Genomic DNA, 19,180 nt, shown 5'->3' on the forward strand with positions numbered 1-19,180 from the left:
GGTATTGGTGCAGTGGTTAGGGCAGCGGCTTGGGACCCAAAAGGTCCTGAGTTCAAGCCCCGTTGAGCCACTGAATTAATATATATATATATATATTTATATATATTAATATATATATATATATATATATATATATATATATATTCAGTCGTATATACACCAGGGGGTTAACTCAGCCTGTCATCCTTCCGAGGTCGGCAAAATTAGTACCAGTGTACTGGGCCCGGTGTATGCCCCGGTTAGAATTGGTGTACCATATCCCTGTGTGTCGTACGAGGCGACCAGGGTTGCGTCAGGAAGGGCATCCGGCATAAAAGCCTATGCCAAATCATTACGTGGACAACAAAACGAATTTATATAGCGGATCGGTCGAGGCCCGGGTTACCAACGACCACCACCGGTACCGTTGGTCAGCAGGGTACCGGTGGAAATTGTGTTTCTGCTGGGCGAAGGAGAAGGAGACTGGGAAGGCGTGTCCAGAGGCAGTGGGAGAGGGGGAAGGGTAGAAGTGTGGAGTTGAGAGTTGGAACTCTGAATGTTGGGACTATGACTGGCAAAGGGCGAGAGTTGGCTGATATGATAGAGAGAATAAAGGTGGACATACTGTGTGTACAAGAGAGCAAGTGGTTGGGGAGTAAGGCTAGGAGCATTGGAGGTGGTTTCAAACTGTTCTACTATGGTGAGGATGGGAGGAGAAATGGTGTCGGGGTAATCCTGAAGGAGGATTATGTCAAGAGGGTATTGGAGGTGAGGAGTGTCGGACCGAGTGATGAGTGTGAAGTTGGAAATTGAAGGGGTGATGATGAATGTCATCAGTGCATTTGGGGTGTGAGATGGAGTATAAAGATTTCTGGAGTGAGTTAGATGAAGTGGAGGAGAGTGTATCCAAGGATGAAAGAGTGGTGATTGGAGCAGATTTCAATGGGCATGTTGGGGAAGGGAATAAAGAGGATGAGGAGGTGATGGGTAGGTATGGTGTCAACGAGAGGAATGTGGAAGGGCAAATGGTGGTAGAGTTTGCAAAAAGAATGGAAATGGCAGTGGTAAATACGTATTTCAAGAAGAAGGAGGAACACAGGGTGACGTACAAGAGTGGAGGAAAGTGCACACAGGTGGATTCCATCTTAAGCAGGAGATGCAACCTGAAAGAGATTAGAGACTGCAGGGGAGAGTGTAGCTCGACAGCATCAATTGGTGGTCTGTAGGATGATTTTGGAGGTGAGGTTGAGGAAGAGAGTGAGGGCTGAACCAAGGACCAGATGGTGGAAGCTGAAGGAGGAAGACTGTTGCATAGAATTTAGGGAAGAGGTGAGACAGGTGTTGGATGGTGGTAAAGATGGGTGGGATGATTGGGCAACTGCAGCAGAAGTGGTGAGGGAGATAGCTCGGAAGGTACATTGTGTGACATCTGGACAGAGGAAGGAAGATAAGGAGACTTGGTGGTGGAACGAGGAAGTACAGGAAAGTATAAGGAAGAAGGGGTTGGTGAAAAAGAAGTGGGATAGTCAGAGAGATGAAGAAAGTAGGCAGGAGTACAAGGAGTGGCGGCAAAAGGCAAAGGGAGAGGTGGCAAAGGCTAAGGAAAAGACATATGGCGAGCTGCATGAGAAGTTGGATACAAAAGAATGGAAAAAGGATTTATACCAATTGGCAAGACAGAGGGACCGAGCTGGGAAGGATGTGCAAAAGGTTAGGGTGATAAAGGACGCAAATGGGAATGTGCTGACGAGCGAGGAGAGTGTGTTGAGAAGGTGGATGGAGTACTTTGAGGAGCTGATGAATGAAGAAATTGAGAGAGAGAGAGAAGGTTGGAAGAGGTGGAGATAGTGAATCAGTAAGGATGAAGTGAGGAGTGCTATGAAGAGGATGAAGAGTGGAAAGGCGGTTGGCCCAGATGATATACCAGTGGAGGCATGGAAGTGTTTCGGAGAAATGGCAGTGGGGTTTTTAACAAGAGTGTTTAATAAAATCTTGGAAAGTGAGAGGATGCCGGAGGAGTGGAGATTAAGTGTACTGGTTCCGATTTTCAAGAACAAGGGTGATGTGCAGAGCTGTGGTAATTACAGAGGGATAAAGTTGTTAAGCCACACCATGAAGTTGTGGGAAAGAGTAGTGGAAGCTTGGTTGAGAGGAGAGGTGATGATTTGTGAGCAGCAATATGGGTTTATGCCAGGAAAGAGCACCACTGATGCGATGTTTGCTTTGAGAATGTTGATGGAGAAGTAGAGGGAAGGCCAGAAGGAGTTACATTGTGCGTTTGTGGATTTAGAGAAAGCATATGATAGGGGGCCAAGAGAGGAGTTGTGGCATTGTATGAGGAAGTCGGGAGTGGTGGAGAAGTATGTGAGGATCGTGCAGGATATGTACGAGGACAGTGTGACAGCGGTGAGGTGTGCGGTAGGAATGACGGACCGGTTTAAGGTAAAAGTGGGATTGCACCAAGGATCGACTCTGAGCCCTTTCCTGTTTGCAATGGTGATGGACAGGTTGACGGACGAGATCAGACTGGAGTCTCCATGGACTATGAAGTTCACGGATGACATCATGATCTGTAGGGAGAATAGGGAGCAGGCTGAGGCGAGCCTCGAGAGGTGGAGGTACGCACTGGAGAGAATGGGAATGATAGTCAGTCGGAGTAAGATGGAGTACATGTGCGTAAATGAGAGGGAGGTTGGTGGTATGGTGCGGTTGCAAGGAGTTGAGGTGGGGAAGGTGGACGGGTTTAAATACTTGGGATCAACTGTCCAAAGTAACGGAGAGTGCGGTAGAGAAGTGAAAAAGAGAGTGCAGGCAGGATGGAGTGGGTGGAGAAGAGTTGCAGGAGTGATTTGTGACAGAAGGGTAGCTGCAAGAGTTAAGTGGAAAGTATATAAGACGGTAGTGAGACCAGCTATGTTGTAGGGTTTGGAGGCGGTGGCGCTGACAAAAGACAGGAAGTGGAGCTGGAGGTGGCAGAGTTAAAGATCCTGCGATTCTCGTTGGGAGTGATGAGGATGGACAGGATAAGGAATGAGTATATTAGAGGGACAGCGCAGGTAGGACTGTTTGGAGACAAAGTGAGAGAGGCGAGATTGAGATGGTTTGGACATGTGCACAGGAGGGAAGCGGAGTATATCGGGATAAGGATGCTGAGGATGGAGCCATCAGCTCGAAGGAGAAGAGGAAGGCCAAAGAAGAGGTTCATGGATGCGGTGAGGGCGGACATGCGGGTGGTTGGAGTGTCAGTGGAAGATGTGGAGGATAGAGCGAAATAGAGATGGATGATCCGCTGTGGCGACCCCTAACGGGAGCAGCCGAAAGAAAAAGAAGAAGAGAGAAGACAGTGCTGTCCATGTCGGGGTGTGCAAAATTGTCTTGGTCTAGCAATTAATGTAAAACAGCTTGTGCACAGAGGGTTCTTTCATTTATGTTTGAAAGAAAATTTGAACAAATAATAACAAAACAAAAAAATTGGGAAACAGCACGATTTTCGTTCTATGTGCAGCCTCTATATTGGCTTAACTCTGTCACACAATGCTCAACGTGTGTGTGTGTGTGTGAGACTTTTTTTGTTTGTTTGTTTGATGTTAACCAAATGGTTAGACTTGTCATTTATATGAGAGTTAAAAATTATATATAAAGACACAGTGAACCAACAAATAAGATACCAAGTACATATTGCTCCACCAATATAAAAACCAACTGGAAACAGACTTGGCCTCAAGCAATGTTTCACTCATGATTCACAAAACAAGAATAGTCGAAAACTGCCCTTTCCTGTTTCTTTCTTCGGTGTGCTATTTGCTGGTTGGCTGCACCTTTATACATTTTATTTATGAAAAACAAACACAAGCACAAATAAGAGCATACATTTAAGTAAGTTAGGCGAGTGGCAGTGACTTTTAAGTAGCATTTTGCTTCTTTTTTTTTTTCATTAATTAGATGGCACCAAGCATTTTTTCCATTAGTTAGATGGCACTGCCTTTTAAATAGTATTTTGCTTCCCATTCAAAATTATATAGAGTTATTCAAGAGTAAACCATAAAATGTGGGCAGACAATGCATTTAGACCAGGCTTGAAAGCCCCATTCAAAAAAGGAATTAACGAGTGAGCTGGGCTTCGCAAATCGATAATCCACAAGCAGCATGCTAATTCATCTGACATGAGCCAAGTTTCCTGGACACAGGTTCTTAATACTGCTACCTTCAGCAGAATTTCCAATTGAACTCAACCTCCAGGAGGCCAGTCTGCCAACCATAACACAACACCACCATACACATGAACACAAAGAGCCTTACAATAGGTTTAATCTGTATTTATTTCCCCTCCCCCCCCCAAGCTTGTTATTGCACCATTCTTTATACACATTTATATGCACCGATGCATTACAATTTAAACTATAACTGCCACTTTATAACTGCTGGCAGTGATGACCGGGTACCCGTACACGACGCCTTTGATACGACGTGAAACTTAAACGACGGTCGCAAAGTTTCGCGACAATAGGATGAGCGGTTCTGGAGAAAACGATATTTAATGTTGTTCTTGAATCCGACGTGGCTGCCAAACCGTGTGACCTATCGATTAGAAATTAACAAACTTATATTCACCACTCGGGTGCGATACGTACTTGAAGTTTCCCCTCGATCTGACCGGCCGTTCTGGAGAAGATGTTTGAGGGTTTTAGGGTAAATTTGACGTGGCCGCCAAACCGTGTGACCTATCGATTAGAAATTAAAAAAAACTTGTGAAAGGATGTCTTGGGAAATGTGTGCGTGAATTTTTGCCTCGATCTGTCGGGCTGTTCTGGAGAAGATTAAAAAATTTTTTATTAATTTTCAATCCAAGAGGGCTGATGAACCATGTGACCTATGACATCACAAATTTATATTCTGCTTCAAACTGTGTGTTGGAACACATCTGTCAAGTTTAGTGTTAATCGGAAAAGGTGTGTTTTTCTATCCAAGATGGCCGCCACACAATGTGACGACGTCATAATTTTTAGCACTTCATTATTTTTAACTCTTCTTCTTCATTTTTTACTCTTTTTTTCCTCATTTTATTACTCTTCTTCTTCATTATTTACTCTTATTCTAAATTAAAATTAAGAGAGCTCGGCATTGTTGTTGTTGTTGTTGTTCTTCTTCTTCTGGTGAAGACAGATCCTTTAGGACTCGACTATTTCATATACAGGATCCGTATCTCCTTAAATACTAAACACTTGTACACATCCTCGCATTGAGGGTGCCTTTTGAGAGCGTCTATCATGAACTTTTAAATATATTTGGACATTTGCTTTAAAGTTTCAAAAAGTTCACATTACTATTTAAAGATTATTCCATTTAATGTATTGTAATTTCGTAAATACATTATTTTCTTGTCATGAACAACGCTCGTCCATGACTGGTCTCGCTATTGGCTCCGTCAAGGCATGTGATGAAATATCGGAAGTTTTTTTTTTTTTTTTCTTCTTCTTCTTCTGGTGAAGACAAAACATTTAGGACGCAGCTCTTGGACACATTTGTCCTTGTTAACATATGTGCAGGCATGGGGCTAGATTATAGTAGCCAAGTCTTGCTTCGATAGGTTATGTGGTTCCAGAGAAAACATTATTTAATATAATTCTTGAGTCCAACATGGCTGCCAAACCATGTGACCTATCAATTAGAAATTAACAAACTTGTGAAAGGATGTCTTGCGGAAAGTTTGTGTGAATTTTTGCCTCAATCTGTCTGGCTGTTCTGGAGAAGAAGATTTTTAAAATTTATTAATTTTCAATCCAAGATGGCAGACGAACCATGTGATCTATGACATCATAAATTTAAATTCTGCTTCCAATCGTGTAGTGGAACACGTTTGTGAAGTTTCGTCTTTATCGGACAAAGTGCGTTATTCTATCCAAGATGGCCGCCAAACCATGTGACATCATAATTTTTAACGTGCATGCAGGCATGGAGGTAGATTATATTGGCCAAGTTTCACTTCGATAGGTTATGTGGTTCCAGAGAAAACATTATTTAATATAATTCTTGAATCCAGCATGGCTGCCAAACCATGTGACCTATCAATTCGAAATTAACAAAGTTATATTCACTACTCGTGTGCACTACCCAGACCTCGGTCCTTGATACAACATGAGGACAAAAAAATTTATATTCTGCTTTCAACTGTCGTAGAACATGTCTGTGAAGTTTCGTGTTAATCGGAAAAGGTCCGTTTTTCATTCCAAGATGGCCGCCCAACTATGTGACTTGTGATGTCATAATTTATACCATGTATGCAGACATCATGGGGATGACAGTTGCAAATTTTCGCTTCGATAGGTTAAGCCGTTCCAGAGAAAACATTATTTAATATTTTTCTTAAATCCAACATGGCCACCAAACCATGTGACTTGTGACGTAATAATTTTTACCATGTATGCAGAATTGATGGAAGATGGCATTTGCAAATTTTCGCTTCGATAGTTAAGCGGTTCCAGAGAAAACATTATTTAATATTTTTCTTACATCCAACATGGCTGCCAAACGATGTGACCTATCAATTAGAAATTAACAAACTTGTATTCCCTACTCATGTGCAATATGTGTGTGAAGTTTCCCCTTGATCAGATCAGCCGGTCTGGAGATGTTTGAAGGTTTTAGGGTAAATTCAAGATGGCCGCCAAACCATGTGACCGATCAAGAAGAAATTAACAAACTTGAGAAAGCACCACATGGGGAATATATGTGTAAAGTTTCGTCTCAATCTGTCTTGCCGTTCTATTCTGGAGAAGAAGATTTTTAAAATTTATTCATTTTCAATCCAAGATGGCTGCCGAACCATGTGACGTATAACATCATAAGTTTATATTCAACTTCCCATCGGAGACCCTAACAAGTGTGTGAAGTTTCATATAAATCGGATAAGGTCAGTTTTTCTATCCAAGATGGCCGCCAAACCATGCGACTTGTGGCGTCATAATTTTTACTCTGAATGCAGACATCATGGAGGATGATAGTTGCAAATTTTCGCTTCGATTGGTTATGTGATTCCAGAGAAAACATTGTTTAATATTTTTCATGAATCCAACATGGCTGCCAAACCATGTGACCTATCAATTAGAAATTAACAAACTTATATTCACCACTCGTGAGCAATACGTTTGTGAAGTTTCAGCTTGATCTGATGAGCCGTTCTGGAGAAGATATTTGAAGGTTTAGGGTAAATTGAAGATGGCCGCCAAACCGTATGACTGATTAATAATAAATTAACAAACTTGATAAAGGACGTCATGGGGAATGTGTGTGTAAAGTTTCGCCTCAATCTGTTTTGCCGTTCTGGAGAAGATTTTTTTTTTTAAATTCCCAAAACAAGATGGCTGCCGAACAAAGTGACCTATGACGTCATAATATATTTTTTCTACGGTGAATTATTGTGCGGATGAGGCTCAAGAAATTTCAGATTTTTCCTATGCAGCGTTGTACCTAACAAATTGACCGGCACACCTCTTGACCGATGACCTCACGAAAAATCACCCCTGTTCCCCATGAGGAGCTTATTCAAATGTATGAAGCGAAAAATTTTTCAATTTCAGAGATACAGAGGTCCAAAGTTTTTCGTTTTTTTCAAGATGGCGTCCTACCACGTGGCCTATGACATCACAAGTACCAATTAAGTTTGCTATCAAAAACGATGCATGCTATGGCGAAAATTTCATGTTGATCAGACTTACCGTTCCTGAGAAAATGATTTTTAAAGCGAAAGAACCCGCAAATTGCCAGCGGAAAAAGAATAAATAAGAAATAATAAAAAATAAAAATAAAAAAAATCAGGAAATAAACAGAAGAAAAACAATAGGGTTCCCTGTCAGAATGACAAGGTACCCTAATAAGATCTTTTTTTTTCCCCTCAAGCTTGTTATCGCACCATTCTTTATACACATTTATATGCACTGATGCATTACGATTTAAATAAGATCTTCACAAGCCATATGCTCCACCATACATTTTCTCTGGTGATTTTAAGCCTCAATCAAATGCGTTATTAAATCAAAACAAACAAATCCATGGCTTCGTAATGAGGATAATGTGGAAATTCATCCAAGCATACCTATTGCCACGGCTGTTGCTCTGCAGAGCTCAGCTGAGTTGCCCCACCAATATGTCCTCACTTGACTTGCTTGACCTTAAGTTAGCCACCCTTACATGTGCAACCAATACACAAACATCTTTCTTTCCTTGCACCATTGAACTCCATAACAAGCCATCTCCCTTCTGCCTTCTGCCTTTCCCACTGTCTGCAAACTTCAGAGGTCCAAGGAACAGATCAACGAGTTCTTACAGTGACCCACAAAAGTATTCACCCCTACCAATAATGCCACATTTAGATGAATTACAAATTATATAAAAACGATTTGTCCAAATAAACTATTTTTATTCATAACGAAATAAATCAAACTAAACACCATTCTTTACAATTTAAATTATTGTATATAGTTATATATTCTTGTTATAGTTGAAGGTTACATGTAAGGAATACCTGAAAAAAATGTACAAATCAAAATTCACTGGTTACAAAGTATTCAGCCACTGAGGTTAGCACTTGGTGGAAGAGCCTTTTGTAGCAATGACTGCTCCGAGTCTCCGAGTCTTTTTGGGTTGGTCTCAATAGTGGGGCAGATAACAGCAATTTGAGAGGAATCGTGCAAATGATGATACAAGCATCAAATTTGGCACATTTGTTCTCCAGGGGATTCTAATCAAATCTGCCGGATTGGCCATTTGAAAATCAAAATTTTGAAAAAATTAAAAAAAAAAAAATTAAAAAAAAAACAACTTCAAAAAAGTAAAGATCACGAATCAATGTTGGATGCTGGCTGAGATAGGTGAATGTTTCAGAAACATCATCAAAGACGTTCCAAGTCTGCCATGCAGTTTTCTTCCCTTTACCGCAGAAGGCAGACATGATGTCACATCCAGTGAATGCATGGAAGTATGGGATCCCTCTAGCTTTCTCAGACCCTATTGCAGAAACTACCTCATCGACTGGAATTAATCGCGCTTTGGCTCCTTGGCCAAAGGCAATCCACATGTTCTCAAGACCGAGTTCCTGCAAGGATGACAGTACAGATATTATTGCTATGACTAGTACGTCCGTGTCATTAGCTTTAATGATAATGGACTTGCTACCATCAGTCATTGCATCCCTGGCATGTACAAATATTCGAGTGTCAGCTTCTTCATGACAACATGGAGACACAGCATCCAGTGACTTCCTTGTGTTGCTAATGGCATCTTCTCCTTTTGTGACAATGACTGTGCTTGTTGTCTGTGCTTCACACATCTTTTCTGCAAGGAAGTGAAACAGCTCAGTCTTGTTGCTGTCATCTCGAAGAAAGCTTCTCCAGTTACTTGGGGTCTTACTGGTTCTTGTCACTTCTTCCGATTCCTTCCCCCTTTTCGACCTTGCCTCGGACTTCAGACTTGACTTCTTGTACACATCAAACACTACGTCCACCCTCTCGTACCTGGCACCATAGGATTCCACCTTTGGGATGATGTCTTCTTTAGTATAGTAATCAAACATCTTTGAAGTGCGTGGAGGTAGGGCATTGATAAGTGCTGAGCCATCAATGATGACTGCATCTCCGCTTGGTTCTCTGTCTGGGATGTTCACTTGCGCTTCAAGAATTTCAGCCAGCTGTGACTTCAATTTTTTTTTTTTCTTCAAATTTTTCAAAATTTGGATTTTCAAATGGCCAATCAGGCAGATTTGATCAGAACGCCCTGCAGAACAGAAATGCCAAATTTGATGCTTGTATCATAATTTGCACGATTTTTCTACTATCTACTACACTACAACCAGCTTTGCACAGTGAGATGGTAATAATTGCTCTCGTTCTGCCTAGTTTGGTGGGGATAGTCGATGGACTGCAATCTTCAAGTCTCACCATAAATGTTCAATTGGGTTCAACAAGGTAGGACTTTGACTGGGCCACTCGTGAATATTTATTTTCTTCATATTTACCAATCGGCTGATTTTAAAGTGTGTAAAGGCTGACACTACAGTGTGGCTTTAGCTTTGTGCTTCAGATCATTGTCCTGATGAAATGCGAATCTCCTACACAGTTTCAGATCCATGGCTGACTCAAGCAGGATTATCAAGGATTCTCCTGTGCTTTGCATCGTCCATTGTCCCTTCTATGCTGACAAGCTTGCCCGTCCCTGCTGATGAAAAGTAGCCCCATAACATGATGCCACCACCACCAGGTTTCACAGTGGGGATGGTGTTGACTGGGTGAGGTGCAGTGTTAAGATTGCTCCAGAAGTAACACTTTGAATTTAGACCAAAAAGTTCAATTTTTGTCTCATCTGCCACAAAAAACATTTCTCCACATGCCTGCAGTATCATTAAAATGCATCTTCACAAACTCCATACAAGGTTTGAAATGCATCTTTTTCAGTAATGGCTTCTTTCTTGCCACCTATCCAGAGGCAAGCTTTGTGAAGGGAACGGGATATTGTTGATCGATGAACACCGACTCCCATCTTAAACATAAAACCTTGCAGATCTTTCAAAGTCATTGTTGAATTTACAGTAGCATCCGAAACTAGCTTTCCTGTTTGCCCGGCTGCAGAGTTTGGATGGGCGACCCGATCTGGGTAGAGTCTGGGTTGTACAACACGTCTTCCACTTCTTAATGATGGATTTCACCGTACTCAAAGGGATGAGTGACTGAAATCTTCTTATAACCTTCTCCTGAACAGTGCTTCTCCACCACTTTATGTCTGACTTCTTTGGAAAGCTCCTTGATTGACCAAGTGAGTTTCACCTTAAAAACTCCTTAGATAAGTAGGGGTGCTTAATTTTTAAGTTAAACTGCTGATTACATATGGGTGAAACCTCTTACACTTATTCTGTAAACTTTCAAACAAATGATTTACTCCTGAAGTGAATTGGGACTAATTAGGCAAAGGGTTTGAATATTTATGCAACTGAGAATCATCTGATTTTTCTCTATTAATTGAACTTATTCACAATATATCTGCATTATTTTTAGCTATATCACTTTGGAGTCATTTGTGAGGACTATATTATTGATTTGATTTGATTTGAAAGCATCATGAAATAAGCTCAGGTGGCATCAAAATGTGAAAACTTTGGAGATGGGTGAATACCTTTGCAGGCCACTGCACAGTCTCCATCCTCCTTCAAATCTTGCTCCCTTCCCTTGTTACAAGAAGTCATTCTTCAGACTGTGAGTCTTACCCTTCACTTGTTAAATTTCTATCAAGAAGTGCTGTTTGTCAAAATGCTTGGCACAAGACTCCGAGACAAGCTAAAAAGTAACTGTGGTTGGTTTAAGGTATTGTTAATACGTAACAAATACTGTGAACAAATCCATGGTTGCTTAGCCGTGGGACACCCCAAAAGCAGAGACCAGCCTCATCAAAAGCCACACAATTGCAGTTCTGCTGACATCCCGCATAGTCATCCCTTCTTGAGACATACTGGTCATGTAATTTGCACATGGAAGAATGCCACTGTCAGCAAACTAATTAAACCAACAAAAAACAAACATACTTGATGAGTGCTGCGATGATTGGCACGTTGAGTGCAGCACATGACATCAACCGGTCGTGGAGGATTTGAAAGCCGTTTAGGTTTCCAAACTTGTTGATGAGGTCAACAAGCCATCCCTGTGAAAATGCCAGTTCATCCATAAGAATAAAATTCATTTTCCATCAACAGTAAAACCCCACGAACCAAGCTTACTTTCGGTGAGCGAGCGTCAGGTGGGCGGGCAAACAACTCATCATCAGCAAGGGGAGTGCCCGGCGGGGCCGTTTCTGAAGACCGCGTGCCATTATACAGGTGAAACTTGCAATGTGGGCTGAGAGCAATAGCAAGAAGTTCGAGCAAGGGGAACCAATCCTGAGGAAGCTTGGCTACGCACAGCTCAATAAGCCTGTGGGTATTACTGATGATGCAGCGCTGCGCAAGACAAATGGAAGAATAAGTGAGCTCGAGCACATTGCAAAGTTTCGAGAAGAAGTACACGTGAGAAAACTTTAGAGCTATGGATGAGACCGAATGTCAAATTGGATCGAAGAATACAAAATGCTCACATGAATTTCGTATTTCCATCCGCTAACAGCCTCGTCCGTGAGGATCTTTGTAAATGAGATGGTCAAACCATCACGAAAGAACCTCTGGCAAGCCTCACTCTTGACATCGAGCCCTGAGAAGTTATGAGGTAACACCACAGACTTGGCGTATCACACACCCCAAGAACCACCACAAATTCAAAACGGGCAACCACAAAAAGTGACACCCAGGTGAATGAACATCTCCATTTACCTTTTTTGCCAAGTTCAATAGCAGTTTCCAAAAGAACCTCAAGTTCGCCCTTGGGTAGTACTGGTACAACCCAGCGAGGCCTGAAAAGCAAAGGGTTTAGAATGTACATCCGCTCAGCTGCAACCTGGATGGCCCAACCTAACCACACCACAACATAAGTGCATGCCCAAAGATTTGTTAACAGCTTGAAGCTTCATAGAACATTCATTCGTTGAATTACAAATGGCGAAAAAACAGTCGTCACTGCAGCTCCATTGCAAATTCTGATGCGTTCTGATGCGTTCTGACATTTTCAGTGCAATTCAAAGCAAACTTCCCCTTGAGAAGAATGAATGACTGGTCTTGCTGGTGAAGGCTAGCATTGATCTGTGTTGGCAGAAAGGTAGAACAATGGACAAAAAGAATACCTTTTATTGAGGTTTTCTAACCGGCATGGGAAGCAAGGAGAAGTTGACGTTTTGGGCATTATCCCTTGGAACGAACGTTAACCCTTCATTGGTAATATCAATAATCAGCTTCTCCTTGGCTCCCACAGGGGTTGGTATACCTCAATCAACACCCTTTTGGTTTCATCCATTGTTTCCCATGAGTACTTGGATTTAAGATGAAATATTCTGAAAGAGGATCACGATTCAGAGGCTCAAAGTGGCAGTCACAATATTTGCAGGCAGTCAAGTGGTGGTCCCCAAAACCTTAAATTTGCCAAATTGTCACTGCATCATTGTTTATAGCAATCATCAAGCACAATGATAAGTGGGTAGAATGAGAGCAGGAGGCTTAGTAGTTATCAGAATTTTGTTTCGACCTGTTGATCATGTCATCAAGCTTTGCAAGTTCAGCATGAGGGAATGGTGGCTCCTCCTCTTCCGGCACTGGGACGCCATCACCCTGGCTTTGGGAGTCTGCAGGACTTGGGCTTGGAGTATCTCCAGGGGAAGTTGGAACAGGGTTCTGATGAGAGAACACAATGGGTAAGGAAAATACAATATGGAAAGAAACAAACAGCAACATCAAGACTCTAAACTGTCCAACACAAAATCTCTTCCAGAAAGTTTGCACCATGCCTCTATACGGTTCCTATTAAATTTCCAGGCACTCCAATTGAATTGGAACCATCAACGATAAATAATAAATATTCCAATAAACCTGCCAGATCAGGCAACTCAAGTTTACACTGGATTGGGAGTGCCACAACATTGCATCGACAGCTCAATAGTCATCATGTGAACCCTTACTCAGAACCAGTCATGCTGACCAGGTGGATTGCCCATTTAAAAAGGACAGTAATAAATACAACATTGGGATTGACAGAAGGGTTGGGCACCTTCAGATTTAGCATTTTTAAAACCAGTACAACCACAAAACTATAAAAGGCCATTTGAATCCCATAACCTACATCCAGCTTTTCCATCAAAATCTATCAACATCCCGATGTTAGAAAACGGTTAACTTTGATTGGTACATGGTGGGATTATACATTCCATGTGCTTATTTACAAACTTGAAGAAACATGGCCCATCAATGATCTATCTGAAGTTTGATTGTTCCCACGGTGCTAATAAAGTTACTGCGTGAACGTTTTGAAGAAGTTGAAAATCCAAGATGGACACAAAGATGTTGGACCCACCAGCTTCGCTGGAGGATGTGCACTGCATTTCATGACTTGTAACAACCCTGTAAAGTTAAGTTCATTGGTGCCACAGTCTTCGAGAAAAACGTGGCACAAAATATGGTCGAAACAAAAGAATTATAATCACAGCAAGAACCATGGTTGTCATCTTACAAATTGGAGCCTAATGTACTACAGTACAATGATGCCAATTATTCCCACCTTTTTGTGGGATCAGCCGAGAGTGAGGTTTGGCCCAAGTCTTTCACGAACTGGCTGGTCAGAGGCAAAGTTGTATTGAAGTTAGTTAGGGAAGGAATTTGAAATTTGTTCAGGGTGTCAGCGTCAGCAAAAACACAACTACCCTTCTATCTTGGATACCGTGGGATCTTTTGTCCACCAAATAATGCTCGCAGAAGGGAAACCCAACAACGTCCATCTGAGGAACGGTGTACTTTGTAATGAAACGCAGCTTATGACTGCCACACATGAGCAAGTTCTCTATCATTTCCTTTTTCCAGGATATCCTTTACGAGTACAAAACTCCTGGAACAAACCATACAAACTCGACACTGCCTCATACTATTCCACAAACGTGGACACAATGGATTCTCTTCATTCACAATGTCATGCAGCTTTGTAAACATAGACAGCATCCACAAATACTATACATGGGGATTGGGGAAACAGGACTGAGCAATCCTGACAATAAAAGGTTTATCTCGTGTAAGAATTATTGTAATGTGTATAAGGAACTAATGATGTATGCCTCTGGGATTAAAAAAATAAAATAAAATGTGATGCTTTCTGTGATCTCGGCATACGAACAGAGGAGGGCAAGATCAACAAAGAACTCGGTAAAGTAAAAGGGGAACAGAAAATTTAAAACAAAACAAACACAAACACAACAAAGCCATCAGGAAGAGAAAAGGATCAAACAATTTGAACCTCAACGGCGAGCTCTCACCACCCTTGCGAACCTCAACGGCGAGCTCCTATTTTGCACCAACTTTCAAACATCACAAGTGCATGCACATGTTCACATGTACAATTCGGTATCTGGATCATGTGTACAATCTTCACAACCAAAGTCAATCGCTTCTTGTGCTTCACAGAAATGCAGATTCATTGCAAAGCGAATCTAGGATGTTGTCATTCGGAGATTGAAACATATCCATGACAAAGATTGTTTTCAGGTTGATGGTCCAGCTGGTCACATCCTGTTGGACGTCAAATCATTTGAGAACTTCTTCGAGAAATCCCCTTGTTCGTTTCCTTTTTTTAATCTCCTTCCCACAAGAGGCTGTTCTGGTGTTAACATCGGTATTAGCAAAACAAAAATTCCCGAGCTGTTACATTCCTAAGTTTTCATTCCATCAACACAAAGGATGCGCTTTGACATTTAAATGACACACAGCAAACCTTTTAAATGTTACAACTTTAGTGTGGGCTTGACAGTCTTCTTGTAAATGGAATTGTCACAGCAAAACACTTTAAAAATAGTGACCATATTGTCCAAGCAGCAAACTGTTACATCACAGCTCAACCCGAGTAATAGAAAAACAAGGACACAAACAAACAGACATTTTGTACAAGACAACTGAAATTAGAGAAGCTATTTTTTTTTCAGTTTCACCTGGTGCTGAGGTGAGGGGGGTTGGCTGGGTGTCTCTGCCGGTGGCTGGCTTTGGCTTGTGTCGCCACTACCAACCGGCGAACCACGCGTTGTCGCTGTCATGGCGGGCACCAAGCGCCAGACCCGTGGTCCGCTTGTTCACTCAGACAGGGCACAGGAATGAGAACTTATGGCAAATGGTCCACGTTCGCTGCTTTATGATAGCCTCTGCCGTCCTCTTCAGACTGCGAGCAGAGGGCATTGCACAGCCTGCATGGGCACAAGACAGGATCAATTCAGGAAGTGACATCAAAAAAAAAAAAAAAATAAACTCCAAAAATAAATAAATATATAAATAAAAATCGCCTGTCCCATGACAAGTACTTCACATGTGCCAAGTTTCTATTTAGTTTTTGATGGAGCAGTTTTTGGAGACTGAGGTCCAAAGTTTTTCCAACATGGCTGCCACACCACATGACCGATGATGTCACAATTATAATCAGTAAAACATTCTAAATGAGTAGTTGCACCGATGGTGAAGATTTTGTATCAATCGGATAAACGGTTGCAGAGAAAACAGAAAAAATTAGCACGCATGGATATACGTACGTACGTACATACGAACGGATGGACAACTTGAAGACATAATGTTTCCGGTGACTTCGTCAGCATAAGCATAAAAAGTACTTAAGCAAGTTAAATTTGTACAATATTTACAGGGCAGTGAGTAGGACAGCAAGTACAAAGCAACAGATAAATGAAATAAATATTTATTTTAACAGAAGAGGCCGCTTTGGAGACATGAACAACAGCTGACAGCAAGATAGACATCAAGTGGTTTGTAAACATGAATGTAGCCAAGAAGTGACATCTTTAACTGTTTGCATGCTGAATTTTTCCAAAATGCAATATGAAAACATGGTATAATGTTCAGGAAAACTAAATAAAGCAGCTATTGTTTACAAAGCAACCAGAGAAGACAACCAGAGGAATAAACGACACAGATTGTTGAACAATGACGGGGGCCATGATAGTCACCATCAGCACTTGAATAGTGAAGATAACAAAGCTAAAAGCTAACCGAGACAATCCATATGAGAGTTTAATATAAGATGTACTTGAATGGTTTTAATTCAGACGACATGGGACAGAGGTTGTGATGAAGCTTTTCGATTCATGAGACCGATCAGGAACAAGATAATTGGTGAATGAGGCAATGCGTGGGTGAAACATATTAAAGGGGGGTGAAATGGCGGTGGGACGGGGGGGCGAAAGGGCGGCGGGACCGTGGGGCGAAAGGGCGGCGGGACCGGGGGCGAAAGGGCGGCGGGACCGGGGGCGAAAGGGCGGCGGGACCGGGGGGCGAAAGGGCGGCGGGACCGGGGGCGAAAGGGCGGCGGGACCGGGGGGCGAAAGGGCGGCGGGGCGAAAGAACGGCGGGGCGAAAGGGCGGCGGGGCGAAAGGGCGGCGGGGCGAAAGGGCGGCGGGGCGAAAGGGCGGCGGGGCGAAAGGGCGGCGGGGCGAAAGGGCGGCGCGGGGAACGAAAAGGCGGCGGGACAGCAAATAGAGGCGGAACGAGGGGGGCAAAATAGAATAGAGGCGGGACGAGGAGGGGGGGGAATAGAATGGAGGCAGGACGATGGGAGCCAAATAGAATGGAGGAAAACGAGGAGGAGCCGAATAGAATAGAGGGACGGACGGAGGGGAGGCGAATCGAATGGAGGGACGGATGAGGGGGCCGAATAGCATGGAGGGACGGCGAGGGAGAGGCGAATCGAATGGAGGCGGGACGAGAAAGGGCCGAATAGAATGGAGGCCGGACGAGGAGGAGCGAATATAAGCGAGGTGGGACGAGGGGGCCAAATAGAGTTGAGGAGGGACGAGGGGGGCGAATAGAATGGAGGTGGGACGAGGAGGGCCAAAGAGAATGGAGGCGGGATGAGGGGGGCAATAGAAAGGAGGAAGGGCAAGGGAGGGCGAATAGAATGGAGGCGGGACGAGGGGGGGCCGAATAGAATGGATGTGGGACAAGGGGAGCCGAATAGAATGGAGGCAGGGCGAGGGGGCTGAATAGAATGGAGGCGGGGTGAGGGGGGAAGAATAGAATGGAGGCGGGGCGAGGTGGAGCAAGGGTAGCCGAATAGAATGGAGACGGGACGAGGAGGGGCCGAATAGAATGGAGGCGGGACGAGGAGGGACCGAATACAATGGAGGCGGGACGAGAGGGCCCAAAAACAATGGAGGCGGGCAGGACGAGAGGGGCCGAATAGAATGGAGGTGGGACGAGGGTGGCCGAAGAGAATGGAGGTGGGACGAGATGCACCAAATAGAATGGAGGGAGGACAAGGAGGAGCCGAATAGAACAGAGGCGGAATGAGGGGGGCCGAATACAATGGAGAAGGGACGAGGAGGGTCCGAATAGAATGGAGAAGGGACGAGGAGGGCCGAATAGAATGGAGGCAGAATGAGGGGGGGCAAATGGAGGCGGGACGAGGTGCCAAATGGAGGCGGGACGAGGGGCCAAATGGAGGCGGGACGAGGGGCCAAATGGAGGCGGGACGAGGGGCCAAATGGAGGCGGGACGAGGGGCCAAATGGAGGCGGGACGAGGGGCCAAATGGAGGCGGGACGAGGGGCCAAATGGAGGCGGGACGAGGGGCCAAATGGAGGCGGGACGAGGGGCCAAATGGAGGCGGGACGAGGGGCCAAATGGGAGGCGGGACGAGGGGCCAAATGGAGGCGGGACGAGGGGCAAAATGGAGGGGGGAGGAGGGGCCAGAGGGAGGCGGGAGGAGGGGCCAAAGGGAGGGGGGACGAGGGGCCAAATGGAGGCGGGACGAGGGGGCCAAATGGAGGCGGGACGAGGGGGCCAAATGGAGGCGGGACGAGGGGGCCAAATGGAGGCGGGACGAGGGGGCCAAATGGAGGCGGGACGAGGGGGCCAAATGGAGGCGGGACGAGGGGGCCAAATGGAGGCGGGACGAGGGGCCAAATGGAGGCGGGACGAGGGGCCAAATGGAGGCGGGACGAGGGGCCAAATGGAGGCGGGACAAGGGGGCCAAATGGAGGCGGGACAAGGGGGTCAAATGGAGGCGGGACAAGGGGGCAAATGGAGGCGGGAGGAGGAAGGACAAATGGAGGCAGGACGAGGGGGCGAAATGGAGGCGGGACGAGGGGGCCAAATGGAGGCGGGACGAGGGGGCCAAATGGAGGAGGGACGAGGGGCAAATGGAGGCGGGACGAGGGGCAAATGGAGGCGGGACGAGGAGGGCCAAATGGAGGCGGGACGAGGAGGGACAAATGGAGGCGGGACGAGGAGGGACAAATGGAGGTGGGACGAGGAGATGCCAAATTGAGGCGGGACGAGGAGATGCCAAATTGAGGCGGGACGAGGAGATGCCAAATTGAGGAGGGACGAGGAGATGCCAAATTGAGGCGGGACGAGGAAATGCCAAATTGAGGTGGGACAAGAAGAACCGAGGGGGGCTGAATAGAATAGAGGAGGGGTGAGGAGCCGAATAGAATGGAGGCGGGACGAGGGGCCGAATAGAATGAAGGCGGGACGAGAGGGGCCGAATAGAATGGAGGCGGGACGAGAGGGGCCGAATAGAATGGAGGCGGGACGAGAGGGGCC

General features: G+C 44.5%; 1 protein-coding gene across 2 annotated transcripts in view; it reads right to left on the reverse strand.

The window, feature by feature from the left end:
* Window positions 1-19,180, reverse strand: part of USP9X (ubiquitin specific peptidase 9 X-linked) — a 156,696-nt gene that overhangs the window by 132,635 nt on the left and 4,881 nt on the right. For both annotated transcript variants that reach the window (XR_015062156.1, XM_085896847.1), the window contains exons 2-7: window positions 15,568-15,816; window positions 13,128-13,273; window positions 12,323-12,402; window positions 12,091-12,203; window positions 11,738-11,956; window positions 11,546-11,661 (exon numbers count right to left, since the gene is read on the reverse strand). Coding sequence is in view for 1 of the 2 variants with exons in the window: in XM_085896847.1 (XP_085752973.1) it covers window positions 11,546-11,661; window positions 11,738-11,956; window positions 12,091-12,203; window positions 12,323-12,402; window positions 13,128-13,273; window positions 15,568-15,669 (776 nt within the window). In the remaining variant the exon portion in view is untranslated. The remainder of the gene's footprint in view (window positions 1-11,545; window positions 11,662-11,737; window positions 11,957-12,090; window positions 12,204-12,322; window positions 12,403-13,127; window positions 13,274-15,567; window positions 15,817-19,180) is intronic.

The sequence above is a fragment of the Eptatretus burgeri genome, chromosome 10, assembly GCF_056783735.1.
Source record: "Eptatretus burgeri isolate ZD-2024b chromosome 10, Ebu_testis_v1, whole genome shotgun sequence".
NCBI classification, from domain to species: domain Eukaryota; kingdom Metazoa; phylum Chordata; class Myxini; order Myxiniformes; family Myxinidae; genus Eptatretus; species Eptatretus burgeri.